The 20622-nt window shown below is 46.0% G+C and overlaps 1 protein-coding gene across 4 annotated transcripts in view; it reads left to right on the forward strand.

The window, feature by feature from the left end:
* The window catches only part of CDYL2 (chromodomain Y like 2), a 270014-nt gene that overhangs the window by 216815 nt on the left and 32577 nt on the right, over positions 1-20622 (forward strand). For all 4 annotated transcript variants that reach the window (XM_049110683.1, XM_035716605.2, XM_025426934.3 and 1 more), the window contains one exon: positions 354-942. In XM_049110683.1, the coding sequence (XP_048966640.1) occupies positions 768-942 (175 nt within the window). In that variant the 5' untranslated portion in view covers positions 354-767. The remainder of the gene's footprint in view (positions 1-353; positions 943-20622) is intronic.

Genomic DNA, 20622 nt, shown 5'->3' on the forward strand with positions numbered 1-20622 from the left:
TGATTTTTCTTGGGTGCAGTGGAAAGAATAAAGATCTTTAGCAAAAGCTTGTATTGTGATTCCAAGCAAAAGTAAGCCTTGGATGGACAGGCAGATGCCACCAGCCAGGCATGGCATCACAGTTGTCAAGGGAAACAGCCGAGTGCCTTTGGTTCCATTCAATGGTGTCCTAAAATAAACCAGGCTTCTTGAACACTCCTGGAAGTGTCAGCTTCCCCTGTTGAATGGCTCACCCCATGGCCTGGTGTGTGCTTCTATCCTGAGGGCTTTGTGCTGTTGTTGCCTGGGACTGATTCCTTTCCTCTCTCCCTTTTTTCCCCCCTCTTTTCTGACTCTCTCATCTTGTGTCCCAGGTCGAAAGGATTGTAGACAAGAGGAAGAACAAGAAAGGGAAATGGGAGTATCTTATCCGATGGAAAGGCTACGGAAGCACGGAGGACACGTGGGAGCCAGAACACCATCTGTTGCACTGTGAAGAGTTTATTGACGAATTCAACGGGTTGCACGTGTCCAAGGACAAAAGAATCAAGTCAGGGAAGCAGACCAGCGCCTCCAAGCTCCTACGTGACAGCCGAGGCCCATCAGTTGAGAAACTCTCTCACAGACCTTCAGAGTCTGGAAAGAGCAAAGGGACTTCCCATAAACGGAAGCGAATCAACCCTTCCCTGTCCAAGCCAAAAAAAGGATATTCAGGCAAGCCCCCTGCAGGAGGTGACAGGGCCACCAAGACGGTGTCTTACAGGACTACCCCCAGTGGTTTGCAGATCATGCCGCTGAAAAAGGCTCAGAATGGTATGGAGAATGGGGACGCCGGCTCTGAGAAGGATGAGAGGCACTTTGGAAACGGGTCCCACCAGCCTGGCTTGGATTTGAATGATGTAGGAGAGCAAGACCTGACCGAATGTGGTGTTAACCATGGAGCACTGGCAGAGAACGGGCTCGGTATGTGGCTTGTCTTTCTCCTCTGTGTCTGTTTCTTGCCATGGTGGCTGGGAGCTCTTCCTGAAGCCTAGGGAACTACATATGACATTCCCCCCACCCTTTACCCAACAACCCTGACTCCTAGCTAGGGTAATCATTCTCCTTCCACCTCTCTCACCTAGGGCCATGTGGCCTTAGTCATAGGCCCACACTGGGTACAGACACTTATGCATGTGGGGAGGCCAAACCACTGATGTTCCAGCCAAGACCTGTGATGGGCTGAATATTCCTGACTACTTGAACACACCCGTGGCCATGATTACCACTCTTGAGCCTTGGTTCTGAGGGCCAATCAAGGTCCTCACCCACCAGGACCCGAGATTCATGTCCCCTGAGGGCCAGTGCCTCTCTAGGGTACCATGCACTTCTCAGAGAAGAACATGCTTTTCATCTCATTGAGCCCCTCATGGTGTAGTCCAGAAAAGTGGGATCTGCCCCTCTTCTCAGACCCAGTTTGGACATGAAATTCTCTAAACCCAATCTTAGCTGGAGCCTCTTGAGGCTCATCTGTTGCTGGCCTGGATGACCTGGCTTCATGTCTGTAGAGGTCCTGAATGCTGCCCTGACCACATCTTATGGTAATTCTCCCGGTTTGCACTAATTGTTCCATCCTGGAAGTAACACAGTAAAGGTTATAGAATTCCTCCCCTTTACCAAGACCCCATAGGCAAAGTTAAGGAAAGAGGAGGCAATGACCCAAGTAATTAAAGCTCCCAAACCTGACATTTCCTTAATAGTGAAATTACTCCTTGACAAAGGCTTTGTGGCCCAGATCTTCCAGGTTAGCCATCTGTACCCATTTTGTGCATACGGGTACATTTACCTGTGTGTCTCGGTGGTGGCATTTTTCCCTTTAGCTGCCAGAACCCTAAGCTTTGGGATGAGCGTGGACAGCTCATGCTCAGCTGCGAAGGGACATCTGATGCCCTGGTTGGAAGCACAGTGTGTGTGGGAGTAGGGGTGTGGGACGCAGGTGGGACAGACAGCTCCCAGGACGGGGGTGACCGAGGCAAATGCACAGGAGAACGTAGCTGATTTCAGAGTGCACAGTGCTCAGGGCATGCCCTGCTGCAGAGAATGGGGGTGTCTGGGGAATCTTGCCGGGGAATCTAAGCGATCTGCTTTGAGGTTCCTCTTTCTCCAGAGAGAGGAATTTCACCCAAACAGGATTTATTTAGCAGTGTCTGCCCCAGATTGACTCACGTTTCCGTCTGGGGATCCCTGATGCTGACATGACTCTGCCTGCTAACATATGTAAAAGCTGTTTGTTTTAAAAATTCATCTCTCGTGGAGGAGTGGGCTTGTGTAAATGAGGCCTGGCATAAACATCCATGGTTGACGTTCCTGTGACAGCTGCCCGCGGGAGAGGGATTCCCTGTCTTGGGGAGGATGGCTGGTGAGGGGAACTTCTTAGGCTCTTTGGGTGTGTATGCTAGGAACCTGGGTGTGATTTCCTGCACCCTGGCTGGTAGCAGTTGTCTGCCCTGCTCAAAATGTGGCTGCCCAAGGGCAGGAGGAGCAGCATGAGGGGGGACGGTTTGCTGACTTCAGCCACCAGCCTGTAGGGTGAAGCAAAGAAGCCAGACTTTCCAAAGTGGGGCAGAGCTCCTAGCCATTGCTCTCCATCTTTGGGCCTTGTTGATGCTCCCTGGTCCATGACCTGCCCATGGGGCATAGTACCTCGTGACCAGCAGGGAAAGGTGAGGATGAACCTGCTGGGATCAGAAGTTAACTCCTAGGCTTAACTGCAGAATATGCTTCTCTGGACCTTTCTTGTCTCTGGTCTCTTCTTGGCCTCATTTTTTTCCAATGTTGAATGTTCTCTACTTGGGCACATACCTAGATAGATAGGAGGGAGCTATCTGCCTCTACTTTGTTCTGTTTTGGGCCTTCTTAAAGGATTCTTCTGCTTAATGACATTCCAAAGTGCTGGTGTCTTTGAGATTCCCCTGTAGGGCGCAAGCTGCCCCTCTCAAACTTTATGTGTCTTATGTCTTTATGTGTCTTACCTGGCACCTTGTTAAAAATGACAGTCCCATAGAGTCTGACTTACTAAGTCTGGGGTGGAGCCCAGAAGATGAGTTTTTAACAAGCACCCCAGGTGACTCTAATGCATTTTGAAGCTCTGTGCTGTGTGGCAAAATGGGGGTGGCAATTAAGGCTCACATCAGATGTCAATTTAAGTCAAATCAATGCCTTTTTTCTTTTCTTTTTTTTTTCTTTTTTTTTTTTTAAGTACTGCCTAAGGTTAGTCACCATGCTAGATGCTTGGAGCAATAAAAAGATAGGTAAGGATTCTCCCTCTGAAACTTATAATCTACACTCCAGTAAAGTGAGAATGGATGTCTCCAGGTCAGTATTGAGAGGTTCCTGAGGCCAGCTCATTGGAAGAGGTAACATGTATGTTAAATATATGGTAAAGCTTTGCCACGCCCACTTTTACATCCTCTGTGGTCACTGGGCTGATAAATTGTCCAAACGCTGTCAGCCTTTAACCTTCTAGAATTATTATTATTTTTAAAGATTTTATTTATTTATTCATTCATGAGAGACACAGAGAGATAGAGAGAGAGAGGGGCAGAGACACAGGCAGAGGGAGAAGCAGGCTCCATGCAGGGAGCCCGACGTGGGACTCGATCCTGGGTCTCCAGGATCAGGCCCTGGGCTGAAGGTGGTGCTAAACCACTGAGCCACCCAGGCTGCCCAGCCTTTAACCTTCTAGTTAGAATTAGTTTACTATCTAGGTGTTAGGGTGACCAGGGAAAGGAAAAGACTGGGAATCCTTGCCAAAGACAGAAAGTGGTTTGGGGTTCTTAGATAGGACTCCAGAGGGTTTTGTCCTCCAGAACTTGCCAGCAAGGGGTCAGAGGTGTAGTCATGTAAAACATGGCTTTACATACGTTCTCAGCTGGAGAAAAATCTCAATGAAGCCAGTGTCCATGCCCCCGTGGAAACCTAAATGTCATGTTCCTGCTCACTTCCTAACTCCACCTTTCCCCCACCTCCACCAGAGGATCCGGGTCCTTGGGGCACCAGGTGAGCCAGTGGGGCTTGCAGCACCGAGGAGGGATTGTCTTTGCCTGGCAGAAGGGGCTGGGGAGATCCTGGCTTTGCTTTCCCAGCATTTGTTTTGGGGGTGGGCTGTTGCTTTTTATATGATTTTAACTTCTCGTTGGTGAATTGAGGTTCTGCATACAGAAAAGCAACTTATGTAACACGTTACTCATTTACTGCTGACTTCCCTGATCTATGCCGTGGGAACAAATGCTAAATTGGGGCTCAGGCGGGTGGTGTTTTGGTTTCAGCCTGAATTTTCCCCGGCAATGTTTGTGAAATGTGTGCAGCGACTGAGTACTGCTCTCGATTCTGACTCCTCTGGTAATGACAAATGGCTCTGTGGTCCGGAACCATCTGCCTCGGTATCCCTTGGGGAGCTTGTTAAAAATGGGCTCCACCCCAATCGAATGAATCCGGATCTCAGGGGCAGGGTGTGGGTTATGCATTTTAAATGCTGAATTTTAACTATACAGTCGTTGCAGAGGAAGTATTTAGTTTCTCAGCAGTGGCTCATGGATCCATTTGCCGGTAGGAGCCAAAGTTACACCTTAGATGTTAAGCCTGTAAGTGGGGATGTGATTTGTCCTCCAAAGGTTTAAAACTTTGACATCACTTCTTATTGATGCACTTTCCACCAGGCATCTCTCTCTCTCTCTTTCTCTCTCTCTCTCTCTCTCCCTCTCCCCTCTTTTTTTCTCTAAAATAGGTAAGTTTCATCTGGATGGAAAAACTATTGAGTTAGCTGGCTTCTCTCATGGCCTGGTTCAGGAGAACTGGTTAGCAGTCTCCTGTCTGAATGGGCCAAAGCATCAGTACTTTACAGATTCAGTCGAGCCTCTAAGCCTCTAACCTGTGGAAGCATCCCTCCCTGCGAGCCTGCTTTCCGCTCTGAGCCAAAGCACAGCCCTCAGGTGCCCAGCATTTTCCGAATGTCCTGAAGCCAGTGAGGTTCCAGTGTCAATGCTGAGCCTATATCCCCATGTTTGCTTTCCTTTGAATTTTGAGAACCCTTTCCCTTGCATCCCGACGGCTGTTGCCTGTTGCGCAGCACTGCAGCTCACACGCTGCTTGATTCAGTGTTTTCAGAATGGTTCCTATCATTGAATGAGTCACCCCATGCAAACAGGCAACATTTGCCATTTCTCTCCATTGATCTTTTAAAATGATCTCAGCTTTCACTTCTGTAATGTTTGTTTATCTCTTCCCACTCTTCTCCCAGCGTGATTATCGTTTTGCCCTTCATTGATCGTAGGGGAGTAAGCATGCTCTAAAAGCACCTCGGGACTCAGCAGGAGCGTGGGTAGTGCCCTGTGGCTCTTAAGAACTTAGGGCAGTCACACATGGAGCCAGTATCAGAATGCCCTGAAGGGTGTGTCCCAACACAAGGCTGTCATGCCAACCCCAGAGTGTCTGATACAGTAGATGTGCAGTGGAGCTCAGGAATCTGCATTTCTAGAACATTCCCAAATGCTGCCACTGGTCCAGGGATCTCACTCGCAGATCCGCTGCTCTAGATTAATGAGCACCAAGAGGGTTGAGATGAAAAGGACACACAGTAGTTGTGAATATCAGTTGGTGGTACTGGACAGAGTAGGAGTGATCTTGCTTTGGACCTTCAGTTGAGAATGAGAATCTTAATTTGAAAGCTTGTGAAATTAGAAGTTAAGTTCAAAGTTTTAGAGAACTCCCCTATGTTGAGGCCTTGGGCTTTATGAAGTACTTTGTGTGATCCTCACATGGTCCTGAGAGCTAGCTATGGCCGTTCTACCCATTTTACAGAGAAGGAAACTAAAGCTACATGTGCCCAAGTCAGAACTAGAAGAGAAATCCAGGCAATTCAACTCTGGAGCTGGGCTCTTCACCACTGCCCCTCTACCTGGCAGGCAGTATAAGGAAGTTCCTAAAACCGTGATCCCTGACAAACACATGCCCTGATTTAGGGGGGCAGGGGCCACTTCATGGACTTGGTTTGTTGCTTATTACTGGAAGGATAGAATCCTTCTAAGCCTGAGATACTGTGACTAACTCTGTGCCATTCAGTTTGAAACCCTGGATAAAATGGTCAATTCCCTAAAAAAAAAAAAAAAAAAAAAAAAAATTACAACTTACTGAAATGAATTCAAGGATGGCCAGAAAACCTGAATAGACCCATAATTATTAAATAAATTATTAACTCTGTCATTACTAAAGTGCTCATCAAAAAAGCAGGAAGAAGGCACATGAGGCCCAAGTGGTTTTACAAGTGAGCCTACCAAATACTCTAGAACAGATAATCCCTCTCTTATCCAAATGATTGCAGAGAACAGAAAAAAGGGAGACACTTCAACTCCTTTGATGAGGTCAGTATAACCTGGATTTCCAAACCAGGCAAGGACGGGAAGAGCAAGGAAGATCATAGATCATTCTACTTAATGATATAGTGATAAAAGTCCTGGATACTTCCTCAAAATTGTGACCTCCAGAAACTACTCACTCTGTGCCCCGAACATGACTCCGGTTCATGACCTTTAGAATCACCACTGCTTCTTGAGGTGCAGCCTGCCTCCGGAAGAGGCCGAGGGGAAGCTGGCCCAGAGCGTCATGGTCACGGGGTGAATCACATCGGCGGCCTCTTGTTAATGCAGGTGTCTGTTTTCCCCGGCACAGCTGCCCTCCTGACACACTTCAGACACCCACTCCCAGGCCCACAGACTCTGACCAACCTTTTTTTGTTTTTCAAAAGTGGGTCATCATCCAAACCAGTAACAACAACAGCAGCCTAGGGAGTTTGTCCGGTTTGTCTTTCAAAGCGTGGCAAGTCAGTGACTGGTGCTAATGAATGAACGTAAGATGCTCTTATGGGGTAACGTGAAGAACTTCCAACTTGGCCACTGCCTCTGAGCGAATGTGCCAGACTGTGATGGAAAATCTGACTGTCACCTGACCAATGGCGAGTCCAAGGGGGAAATCAGCATTATAGTTGGATCCCTGCTCCTGAATTTGATTTTTGGCATCCACAGAAGCTGATGTCAAGATTCGGAAATCGCCTAATCGCTTTCCTTGTCAGCTCAGATATTCTTTTCCTCTCAACTACCTCAAAGCAAGTCTTAGGAACTGTTTCCAAGATGACATTCATCAGTGGTGAACCCAAGCAAGTGGGTGAGCAGTGGAAGTGCCCCCTCTGCCCCCCAGCTTGTCCCTCCACCCTCCGAAGGGTACAGGCAGTGGGGTGGGGTGCATTGTCTGCAGGGGGTCTCAAAACAGTAATGAAAACTGGCTTGCCAACTTTGGTGGAAAGTCACTCCTCCCCATCAGGGTAGACCCCCGGGGCCATGGCTTACCCCCACACCCCAGTACTCAGACAAAAGGCCAGTCTTCTCTGATGACTATGATAGTGGTGGCGCTGAGCTCCTTCTTTGTGTCTGGCACACTGGATATCATTCAATCTCCTCAGCGTTTCTCTGAGTTAGCAGCTTCACAACATAGCAACACAACAAAGTTTGCCATAATTAGCCTTACCTCTAGATGAGGAAACTGAGTCTCAGTCAAGGAGGTCATGACACAGAGAGCCAAGGGGAGGACTTGGGGCATGGTGCCATGCCTGGTGATGCTAAAGCTCTCAGAGGTGTGTGAACAGTTTTAAGAAGGACAAAAGGCACCACAGTGATTAAAGTTCAAACCAGCACATATTTCCGTGTCCTGGGGCACGGTTCTGGCCAGCACCCCTAGGGGGCCTGCCTTTGAGCCATCCTTAGTGGTTCCAAAGATGCTGACTTGGCCTTCCAGGGAAGCCAAATGACTAGTACTGAGTGATTTCGCTCTGGGCCTCAGATTAAAAGGAACACACACCACACACACAACAAGAATCCAAGGCTTCACGAGAACAGTGATATCCAAGTGAAGACTGGAAATGGTGAGAACATCTTGTTTTAACTTAAAAATCCATTTGTGTCAGGCATGTGGGTCTGCTTCCCCGTTTAGCCACTCAGAGTTCTCTAGTGTCCAGACAAACTGTCTCTCTCTCTCTAATGAACACTTATGCTGCCTCCAAAGACACCCTCTTGCCAACCCTGGCTATTCCCAGTGTTTGCCCTGCTTTTCTAAGCTCTGTCATTGTGATTTTAGTTCACAAATAAGGGTGAGCATCTTGTGTTCCTGCCAGGGGGTATTTCTTTCCCTGGGAGTGGCCCAAACATAGTCTCACTACCAACACTCAGTGTGGCGGGTGGACACAGGCATTTGTCTGCGTCGCCTCTGGCAAATGGCTCAGCCTCATTGGGCCAAATTCTTCATTCATAAACTACAGATATAGTCATCTCGTGGGATTGGGGTACAGAATAAGTGAATTCCTTCATAGAAAGTCCTAAGAATATTACCTGCCATAGAGTAGACGTCTGATAAGTATTAGCTACTCTAATTTCAAATCTCTCCCAGTGTTCTAACCAGATTTTTGTATTTTCCTAGTTGCATTTTAGAGCACTTTCCTTTATTGTGCATATTAATCCTTTCTTATGGATGTTAACTCAGCCAGTACTCATGGAGTGACTGCCCTATAGCAGGAACTGTTTAGACAAGTCATTGCAGTGCCTTGCACCACGGAGATAGAAGCAGATGGTATTGAGGCAGCTCCAGGCAGGGATGCCTATGCCAGCTTGGTCAGGGAGTTAGAGAGGGCTTCTTGGAGGAGGTGATGCACAAGTTGAATCTGATAGAATGAGCCAGAATGAGTCAGGAGAAAGGCAGGGATGGTGGGGATGCCAACTGCAGGCACAGGGCCATAGAGCCAAGGCTCCATGTGTACGTGTTTGGAGCCCTATCACAAAGAATGTGGCAGTCCAGCGATTGTAGACCACCCCACAGGGGAGGCTGAAGCTCCAGGGAATCCTCTATGTCGTCAGAGTCGGCCAGAGAACCAGACAGGTGGAGCCTGCAGTAGGAGAGTGTTTGAGATTCTGGAAGAGGCTGAGGAAGCCCTTCACATGGCCCACATGCTGCAGGCCCGAGAAGCCTGCCCAGTCCGGCCGGCCCTGGGCCCTGTCCACACCTGTCTCTTCGTGTTCTGCATGTGTGTTCCCCTCCCGCCAGCCCTTGTGTGGGTGGTCAGCCTCTCCTCCTCCTCCGTGGCTCTCCCAAACAGCGATACCCCATGTGAGTCAGCTTGCAGTTTGTTTGCACACGGAGAGCAGTATTGCTATACCAACAGCACGTACCTCAGGGGGTAACGGTCACAACCTGATTGTGTGGGTGATCTCCCTCCGCGTCCCTCACTCCTTGAGGTCCTGAGCTCTGTGAGGGCAGGGGTGGTCTCTATTCTGCTCACAGCTGTGTCTCACATGTCTGGGCACATAGTAGGTGCTTTGGAGACACCTGCCAAATGAGGGAGTGGATGAATGAACAGATGAAAGAGAGAAAGCGAGAATCCCTCACTGCTGTAAGAGGAGGGTCCTGTGCCAGGTCCCCCCCTCATTCACTTATGTCAGCGTCACCCCCCACCCTGGGCTGTCCCGTGTTCTCACACTGCACTCCCTGCTCCTGGAGACATGACATGGAGAGCTAGTGTTTTGTCAGGTTCTTCACAGCAGCAATGGAAGGATCCCCTTTCCCTTGTCTGTCTGACAGTTGTTTTCACCATCTGCCGTGAGGGCCCTCCTTGCTGCGCTTCTTCTCCCCCTTAATATTCACACTGTCTCACAGGCTCTTCATCAAGTGCCTGGGCTCCCCACTCCACTGCCCCAGCCCCACCTCCAGCCCCGCCCCCCATCAGGGCTACTGCAGATCCATTTCTCAGGGCGCATTTCATTTGGGCTGCATTTCTCTGTTTTCTGCAGAGAACATGCAGTGGACTTCTTAATAGAAATCCCCATTGCAGAAAGGATTAGATCTCTCAATTAACCTGCTTCAAACTCTGGAGGCAGCATGACAAGGAAGAAACTGGAAAGGGGGAGGATGGGCTTGGAGTCAGAGGGTCTGTGAGTCAAGTACTAACTCCACCTCTCATGGAGCCAGTGACCCTAGGCAAGTCTTCCCAGCTTGGGAGCCTTGATTTTTCTCACCTCCGTGCTCTGGAAATAATGGTACCTACCGCAGGGGCTTAGATGGGCCTGGCTCATAGTGAGTGCTCAGTAAAAGATGACTTTTCTTCCCACTATTAGACCCTGGTGCTGATAGGGCTTCTAGCTTTACTCAAAGGCATGCTTTTAACCCTACTGCGGATGCCCTGCTATTTTTTCCTGGATGATAGGATATTTATTTTCATTCTCTTTGTGTAAACCAGGAAGGAGAGTTTGGGAGGCTCCACTTCTGGGTAGGAGGGTGACCAACCCGGTCACTCCCATTCTTTTTTTTTTTTTGGTCACTCCATTCTTGATGGAAATCGGGGTTTTGAGCCTTCTCCCCACCATCTTGGTGACAGTGATACTGGGTTGGAGACTTCTTAACTCTAGGTGTGTTTTTTTCTTCTTACTATAGAGATCTTTTTTTTTTTTTTTTTTTCACCTTCCTCTTTCTCGATTTCCTCCCATTTCTCCATACTGGTGGAGAGTGAATCTGTGCTGTGTTCCTGGAGTTTAAGCAAGATGTCCCCTCACTGGCCTGGCTTCCCACCTGCAACTCCTCAAATTCCCTTGGTGGGAAAGGGAAACAACTGAGCACCTGTGTGTGCCAGACAGGGTGTAGGATGCTGGGTTTCCAGCAGGGTGTGAGAGATGGTGTGGTCCCAGCTCAGCGTCTTGTGGGAAAGCTCAAGGAAGTAGCCAGACATTGCAATGCACCCTGGTATGGGAGCGCCCTGCATGAGGGAGGGGCCCACCAGAATGAGGAGGTTAGAGACAGGACTTCTAGGTGAAAGCAGCATCTAATCTGAGACCTGAAGGATGAGTGGAGTGTGGTCAGGCAAAGACGAGAAGGAAGAATGTTCTGCACAGTAGACACTGTATCTTAATTACGATTTGTAGAAAATATATAATATCCACTTCGAGCATCATCAGTAAACTACACGGCCTCTTCCTCAAACATTTAGTTATTGCTATAAGCCAGACCCTGTGTATACCTAGAAGTGGGTCACTGTGTGTCTTGTCCTGGGAATATAATGATGAATAACACAAGATGTTCACGGTTTAGGGAAGAAGACAAATAAATGGGGAAAAGACAAATCAGCAATTTCCATACCATAACAAAACAGGCAGCATTTATTTATGGAGCCCATGCTATGAGCTGTGTCCTGTTCTAAGCACCATATATGGAGTAACTCAGTTAATCCAAGAGGTAGGACCTATTTCTCTCTCCATTTTACAGAGAAGGAAATTAGGGCATATTGAGGTGAGAGAACTTGCCTATGGTCTATCAGTTGGTAGGCGGTTGTCTCAGGATTCAGATCCAGTGGGTCTGGCTCCATACGCATATTCTTGATTGCTGCAGTTTTGCCTCCTGAGGGATAGGGTTATCTGGGAGCTCAGAGGAAGAACTACATCATGTTTGAAAATGCTTTCTTTCTTTCCTTCTTCTTCTTTTTTTTTTTTTTTTTTTTTTGGTTTAGCTTCTTGAGATCATTATTTTTTTCTACAATTCAGTTAAAGAGTTAAACTTTGTGCCCACCACATGCTGGGAACTGGCCTTGTCTTCCAGAGAACTTGAAGCTAGTGAAGCCAATGAAGAGATCAGAAGGTCCCAAATGACCAGCTGCAAAGCTGAGCTTGCTGAGAACTCAGAGCCCATTCAGACAGCCATGGGGCCACTGTGGTGGGCTGTTGTCTGTGCCCAGGAGCCTAGGGAGGAAGGGGCAGCTGCCTGGAAAAGAAGTCTTTCAGGTGGCCCTGAGGATCTGGTGTGAAGGTTGAGAGAAATAGCATTTGGGGCCCAGGAGACAGCTGAAGCAATGGCCCAGAGGTAGGAAATTTCGGGGGACTTCAGAGAACTTCAGGGTGTCCTGGGAGGAGGATGTTTTAGGGGCAGGAGAGTTCAGGTTGGAAGACAGATCAGGCCCACCGGTACAGTTTGGGAGCTGAGCCACAGCAAGAAAAGATGAGAAAATGGATTTAAGCCAAGTCACTTTGCACTTTGAGGTTACTAGGGAGCCTCTCTGTGATCTAGGATTCTGGCCTAATAGTGCTTTGAGGGTCGGTGTGGCCCTGGGAAGAATCTAGGTGTGATTTGATCTGTTGGAAAAAGTTCATTTTATGAAGTTATTTTACATGTTGGATTCATGCTTTGCTCTCCTGGTTAAAACATTTAGTCATCTGACAATAAGCATAAGGTGTACGATCCATCCCTCCCAGCAATGCTAAGTAATGCTGGAACCCCAACTTTCCTTAAATCCAAGGCATGTCAGGAAGCATAATTATAACATGCTGGATGATGGTTAACATGGCTAAGTATGACTTTAAAACATTTGTCAATTTGGACTTTGCTCTTGAATTCAGGGATTTTATACTTGGAGTCAGTTACGGGCTGGTTCAGCCGTGAAATAACCATACACATATTGAGTTCAGATGATGCAAGTTGGGTACTTTGAACTCTCATGACACCAGTTGGTACAGTGACTAGGGGGATCTTTTCAACTTCAGCCACCCCACCCCCACCCCACGAAGATCCTGACCTGGTCCAGCCATGCTTTTGTTGAAAGATTCTGCTGTCCCCAGCTGCTGAGTCTGATTCCCCACTGATGTGCTGGACATGTAAAGCTTGCACCCCCCCACCCCCATCCCCCGCCTTCCTCCCTTGCCGTGCTCTCAGAACCATCCACAATGCTTTAGGGATCTTTGGTGAGTCAACCACAGACCAGGAAATGGCTCTCAGGCACAAGAACTATCACTTTCTCTTCTAAGAACTGCAGCTGGAAAACCCTAACCCTGCAGTCAACAAAGTGATGGTTTTGCTCAACCGTGGAACTGATGAATCTTCTCTTGTTTATTTTAAGCCTTCCTACCACCCACCCCTCTGCCACAGTTTGCAGCTGAAGGTGCTCCGGTGTGACCTGCCCTTACAGTGGTCCCAGGCCTGACTTCTCTCTGTGAATTCTATCTGCTTCCCAAGGCGCTGATAGCTCCTGGAACAGTAGGGAGAATGGGCAGGATGGGCGATGCCTGGACTTGCATCTTTCTGTTGGCCCAGTAGCGGTGCCCTAGCCTGCTCTCTGGCCTCTTGTTCTCACTTCCTCTCCTTTGGTTAGGAGTTGGAAACTTCTGTAGGTCCTCTATTATATGTCTAGCACTGTTGCTTTATTCACTCATTGGTTGGGTCCAGCAGTGCCTGAGCCATTTCTGTATGCTGGGCTGCACTGTCCTGGAGATTTGAGAATAAGCAACATAGCCCTTGTCTTTATGAATCTACCTGAGGGTAAGGAGGGAGTCAGACAGTTGAGAAAAGGTACGTCAGGATTTACAAGATATGCAAGATAATTATCCTGCAGCAGGATTACCTGCACTGTCCAAGATGGTGGCTACCAGTCATGCATGTGTGGTGAGATTTCAGCTTATTAAAATGAAACAAAAATGTTAAAATTTCAATAGTCACATGCAACTATTGGCTACTGTGTTGGGCAGTGCAGGTCTAGAACATTTCCATCATGGCAGGATGTTCTGTTGAAAAGCAGGATCCCTGTCTGTTTCTGCCATCAGTGTGTCTCAGGTGCCAGGCGTGTCATGGGCACTCACAATTATGTGCTGAATGGATGGTAGAAGGTAGAGTAAAGGGTGTGAAAGAAGAACGATGTACACACAGCCACAAGAAGAGGGATGAGCTGCTCTGGAAGACTTCCCAAGCAGGTAACCACAGAGCTGCATTGAGAGGGATGAGACATTTAGCACATGGGCATTCCAGGGCAGAGACGGGCTCTGGTCTCTCAACCTCTTCCTTCTGTGTTGTGATGGCTCAGACCACAAATGGTGTCACTACGTTCTGTGCAAGGGAAGGAAAATTCACAGCACTCTCACTGCATTGTCTCCCTGGGTGTCTCTGAGAGGTGAGATCTCGCTCGGCTGCCATGAGGCAGAAGGCCTCATATGAGTCATCTAGGTGTGAGATCAACCTGATTTCAGTAAACAAATGTTTCCTTGCACGGGACTAATACAAAGGTGTGGGAGGGCCGCCAACACAAGGAGAAATGAATATGGAATGCACCCCAGCATCAGGAGTGTTCATTACGAGGTTGGCTTGTGGTACAGTGGGGTTGCTCCACTTGTTTCTCACTCATTCATTTCCCTGATGAGCATTTTGTAGCGCAGTCACTGTTTACCAGACACTGTGCTCTGTCCTACTGATGCAGGGGTGAGTAACTCTCAGGCTTGTCCCCAGAGAGTTCAGTGGGCGCATCCAGCAGGTGTACAGATGATAACATAGCAGAATGAGCTTGGCATCACATGATACCAGTCCAAGTTTAGTGTTCGAACTTTCCTCTCTGCACTGTTTAGCGAAGACTGGACTCTCAGGAAGAAAAGCAGAGCCAACACCAGTGGGAGAGCCCAAGACTAGTGTTAGATTTGAGCCTTGGTGCTTGAATTAAGTGTCAAGTTTGAAATCAAGATGCTGGAGGTTAAACCCCATCCTGGCACTTTCTGATGGCATGATGACCTTGGCTTTTGGTTTACTCTTTTGTAAAATGGGGATAAAATTGTATCTTTTGTTAGAATTGGTAAGCTACGTGAATCACATAGTAAGTACCCAACTAAATATAGATATTGCATATGGTGAGCCATTGAGAGAAAGGACTTTGAGGATGAGGCTGTACTGACCCCAAAATCTTCATTTTGGATTGTTTTGGCCAAGTGTAGATCTCTCTTAGCCCCACTGCCTGTGATAATCAAAGAGTTGCCTGAGTTCCTGAGAAGGACCATGTGCGTGTGGAAGTAGCTTGGATAGTGTGTCCCTTAGTTAGGGATAGCATCCTCTGGTGATCTGCCTGAACTTTCCTGTCCTTCCTCTCTGTGCCCTTCTGTGCTTAAGGTTCGACATGGTCTTGATGGGGAAAATGGGCACAGACCCTAATCCCTGCCTAGACTGGACATGTTTCTTGGGAGCTGATACTGTGTGGTAGAAGTTTCCTGTGGTCTGCCTCTGGTCTGTGCAGACCTCCTTGGCTCCCTCTAGCCCTTTACCCCTGCCCTCCCCTATCCCAGGGCAGCTTCCCTTATTTACCTATTTCTCTTTGCATATCTGACAAACTGCAGTGTGTTTCCCAAGACACCTTTCCTTCCTGCACATTGATGGCTGTGTACCATTTCTTGATAGTTTTGGAATCTCTCTTTCATTTCTTGGTTGATTGGCCCAGTTTATTCCTCTCTATAGCTGAGCTGAGATGACTTTTTTTGGTCTTTAAGGATCTCTCTTTAGGGGGACACCTGGATGGCTCAGTGGTTGAGCATCTGCCTTTGGCTCAGGTCATGATCCAGGATGCAGGGATCAAGTCCCCTTCAGGCTCCCTGTGGGGAGCTTGCTTCTCCCTCTGCCTATGTCTTTGTCTCTCTCTGTGTGTCTCTTGTAGATAAATAAATTAAATCTTGAAAAAAGAAAAAAGGAGCTCTTCTTAGGGAATCCTTCACACACCCAGATTCTTTCATCTTTTGTTCAATCTGATCATCTCTATCTTTTAATATATTAATCTAATCTTCCTTCAGAGTAATGTGATTATTAATATATTTGGATTTTTTTCTGTTATTTTACATTCTGTTTCTCTGATTCTTCTCTCCTCCTCATTCCCTGATGCTTTCAAGCTTTTTTTTTTTTTTTTTTTTTTGGTTTGTTTGTTTTTTTAATGAACTGTATATTTTATAGGTTCCCTCACCCTGGGCTGACTTGGAAGCCAGCCACATATTGTATTTGTATTCTTAAATTTTAGCATATATGCTCAACTCTAGATTTTTTCAAACACATATGATGTCCTATTGAATATAGCAAGGCTACTTGGCTTTAAATTCTCATTGGACAGCTTGGTTTTGTTTTGTACACCCAATGTTGTTAAACAGCAAAGATTATGTTTATTATTTGTATAGTCAGTGATTACATTTATGAAAAAAAAATTTCATTTGCTGTAAATTTTTAAGACCAGCTTTGTTTCGTGGTCCTAAGTCTTCCTCTGAGTTAACTGTTTTATATGGTGAAGTTTCTCTTTGTAATTCCTTCAGACTCTGGGAGATAAATGCTATTGATGTTGGGGTGTCTGAAAATGCCCATTTACTCAGGCCTTTATTTTTTTTTATTTTTTATTTTTTTAATATATTTTTTAATTATTTATTTATTTATTTATGATAGTCACACAGATTGAGAGAGAGAGGCAGAGACATAGGCAGAGGGAGAAGCAGGCTCCATGCAGGGAGCCCGACGTGGGATTCGATCCCGGGTCTCCCGGATCGCGCCCTGGGCCAAAGGCAGGCGCCAAACTGCTGCGCCACCCAGGGATCCCTACTCAGGCCTTTAAATGCTGTTTTAGCTAGGTATAAAAGTTTTGGTTGACACCTATTTTCTCAGCATTCTGATGGCAGGAGTTCCTTTTTCTTCCCAGGCCAGTGGTATCACTCTTGCTTTCAATCTGTCAACCCTTTGTAATATGTAGGGTTTTTTTTTTCTTCAGGCTACATTTTAAGATCTTTTCTTTATCCATGACAGGCTACAGTTTCATTATCATTTGCCTTTTCATCTTGCTTAGTAACCAGTGTTTTTTCAAACTGAGAACTTCCTTTTTTTTTTTTTTTTGAGTTCTAGAAAATACTGAGCTATTACTTCTTCAAATATTCTTTTTGTAGAGTTATCTCATGGATGAGATTTTTAGCTTGATTCTTATTTTCAGGATATTTGTTTTTAAAAGTATATTTGACTTTTTGTTGTAAAGTTATTAAAACTTACAGAAAACATCATAAAGTTCTTTTCACATTCATCAGGTGGGTTGTTTTTGTTTTAAGATTTTATTTATTATTCATTCATGAGAAGCACAGAGAGAGACGTAGGCAGAGGGAGAAGCAGGCTCCATGCAGGGAGATTAATGTGAGACTTGATCCCAGGACCCTGGGATCACACCCTGAGCTGAAGACAGATGCTCAGCCACTTGAGCTACTCAGACATCCCTCATCAGGTGTTTTAAACATTTTTCCTTCCATGTTTGCCCTCTCTTTCTCCACATCTATATGTTCATGTATGTGTATATGTTTAGGTATAAACTCACATACATTCACACTCATATATTATGTGTAAGTAATTATACAAATTATATACAGATTATTATTTTTCTGAGCCACTTGAGTATGGATTGCATATATCATGCCTCTTTACCCCTTAATATACAGTATGAGTGCCTTGTAAGAAAAAAGATACTCTCTTAAGCCAACACAGTACAGTTATAAACTTCAGAAATTTAACTGTGGATACAATAATTTAATCTGTGGTCCCTATTCCAAATTTTTCCTTTTACAGTCCAAATTTCTTCATTCCAATCCCACTGATTTCTTTCTTCCCTACCCTATTCCATCTTTGTTTGACCCTTCTTCCATTCAGAGAATGCTGTCTCTCCACAACATCACACATTTACTTATTTACTCAATACTATACTGCCTATAAAATAATTCTGGGGTTGTCCCAACCTAACCATTATGAAAACAAACCCACTAGGGAGAGTTCAAGGTTTGTTCGAGGGTGTGTAAGTCATAATATTGCATTCAAAAGTTACTCATATTGGCTCTCTATGCTCCCCCAGCATGCTTTTGTTACTCATTTGAAATAGGGTTAGATTCCTGACTTTCTGTTTGCATTCAGTTTATTTTTCTTCATCGGTTTTATTTTCTTGATATGCTTTAATATACTTCCAGGACTTAAAACAGAAAGATGCACTCAGGGAGGTGTCAACCCTTACTCACCCCTTCTCCTGTATTTTCCCTGCCAGACACTTGTGTCCCCTTGTATTTGCATAACCAGTTTCATTACCTTCTGGTTTATTCCTACTGTGTTTTCTTTTTACAAAAAATAGTCAGATTTATCCTTTTCTCCTTTTTTCTTACACTAAAAGTAAAGTACTTTTGCACCTTGTCTCTCTCTATTCAAAGATATATTTTGGAAATCACTCCCTATTAGTTCACAGAGACAGTGCTCATTCTTTTTAACAGCTGCATAGTATTCCATTGTGTGGATGCACCCAACTTTATTTCCCCAATGAACTTTATTTCCCCATCCCATACTTGGATATTTAGATAGTTTCCAATATTTTGCAATTGCAAAGAGCCCTGCAGGGAGTCATCTTAGGCACATATATTTTTGTACTGTTAGAGGTTTATGTTGATGTCATATTTTTAGAATTGGATTGTGAGCTTGAGAGTAAGCGCATGAACAGTTTTGTCACGTGTTGCCAAGGTCCCTTCCATTGCTGTTATGCCATTTTGCCTCCCACCCACAATTAAGAGAATGCCTGACTCCCCACATCCTCTCTGGCAGAGCACAGTATCAGGATTTTGAACTTTTGCCAAGTGGGTGGGTGAGAAATGGTATCTCAGTATAGTTTTGATTCTTACTCCATTATTTTGGATTTTAATTTACATTATCAAAGAAAGTTGAGGTCTTATGTTTAAGAGCCATTTTCATGTAAGATTTGTGGATGCTGGCCCATATCTTCTGTCCACTCTTTGTTAAAGGAGGAGTTTGGGGCCTTCTGTCTCCAAGAAGTCTTTAAAACTTCTTACAATTTACAGATCTTAGTCTTTTATCCGTGACATGTGAATATTTTTCTCCCATTTGCCATTTGCCATTTTTCTTTTCATTTGTTCTTTACCTTTTGTTTGAGAATTTTTGTTTATTTTCAATGAATGCGTTTTTTTTTTTTTTTCTTTGCATCTGTCACTTTGAGCATTTGAAACATTCCTGTTTTATAGTCCTTTTCAGATTGTTCCATGATACTCATTTATCTTCTTTGGAGTAATTTATGTCACAAATGTTGATTTTGTTGGCTAGGTTTCTAAGCGTTAGAGGTCTTTAGGTTTTAGAATTTAGGTGTACTGACTCATTTTAAGAGGGAAATTCTTGTTTTGATTTTCTTAGCCTTCTTTCTCCTCACTTCCTCCCTGATAGTTTGTGTCTGCCTCCACCTGGCCTGGAGCTCCCAGTACAGCTTGGCCAGGGGCAGCTCGTAGCTTTGTTTTTGTTCTGCCTTCGTGGAGGAGGCCTCGTGATATCCCCTGGAGTCAAGCGCTGGACCCAGGTCTCCTATCCCATCTTGTGTGGGACACTGGTCTTAGCCGCCCTTAGATGTACTTCCTGCCTGGCACTCCCAGTCCCCCGTAGTGCTTTGTGTCGACATTCTACCTCACACACAGAGATGATTATCTTGTTTGTGAGCCCGGTATTTATCTGCCACTTCCGCGTGTTTGGAGCACAGGGGCTGTGTCAGAGCGTAATTTTATGGAAACTTCTTAACGTCAAATGCTCCTTTGTACTTACTCTGAAGGAAGGAATGTGGGAAGGTTTGAAGGGAAAAGAAGGAAGGAAACTGTCCTGCATCCCAGGAATGCGGCAGCCATCACTTCCTTTACTTGGCAACAATCCCGTGAAGCAGGAATGTTTTTTTCCCAATCCACACTTGGTGATAGAGGCACAGAGTGGGTGAGTGAGCCACCCAGCCTTGCAGCTCATGAGACGGAGTGTGGGGGTCTGCACGCTGACCCCTTGTTGGGTTTCAACCTGGTTTATGGACTCACAGGGCAGGCAGTCTGCTCTACCGAGAACTCCATTTCCTGGGTCTTGGGAGGAGGAGGGCATGGCTATGAAGACTCACCAGTTTATTTCTCTTTTTTGGAATGACTTGGGGTCTGACATTTGTGTGCCTAGGATGAGTTGGGCACTTGCTAATACCATATTGGCTCTTTAACTGAACTCAAAACAACCCTGAAAAGCAGGTCCTGTTGGCCCCATCTTCTAATCAAGTAGACTGATGCTCAAGAGCCCATGTGGCTTCCTCGCTTCTCCCAGTTAGCAAACGTAGGGCTGGAATTTCCATGCTGCCTGGCTGCAAAGCCCTAGACTTCCATGCTTCTAGCATGTACTGTGTCCCATGGTGTTTTCCTGGTCAGCCTGCCACAGTCTCAGGAAGCATGATGCCACAGAAGGGGAGAGGCCTTGTGGGCAGCCCCATGTGACAGCAGCATCTGAGGGGCTCTGGGATGAGGCTCTCCTCTGCACCTCCTAAAATGCAGGGCCCGTGTTAGCCACTTAGTTTCAGATGTGAATTCAGGCCCCCAAGAAGGTTCTGCTCTTTTATTTGGCCCAGAGATGATACATCCTCCAAGTCACCATTAGAGATGTGAGCCCAGTGTCCTGATGGAGAACAAACAGTTCTGTTTTCCTCAGATAGTTATATGATTTATTTGGTCAGGTGGTCCTTTGGGGGCTGCTTTATCCTGTGCCTTTGCAGAAAGATCACAGGCTTTGGATTTACAGAGATCACCACCCTCATTATTCTCTGTCATGTCACTCTCTATTTTCTCATCTGTCACGATTTTAGGTAATAGTTTATTTGTTGACTTTTCATCTCCCCGACACGAAGCAAACTCTGTGAAAGCAGGGACCTTATTTCTCTGATTTTTATTGGATCTCATCATCTGGCATCTGGCTGGCCCATACATAGAAGGTGATAAATAG

The sequence above is a fragment of the Canis lupus genome, chromosome 5 (genome assembly GCF_003254725.2).
Source record: "Canis lupus dingo isolate Sandy chromosome 5, ASM325472v2, whole genome shotgun sequence".
NCBI lineage: Eukaryota > Metazoa > Chordata > Mammalia > Carnivora > Canidae > Canis > Canis lupus.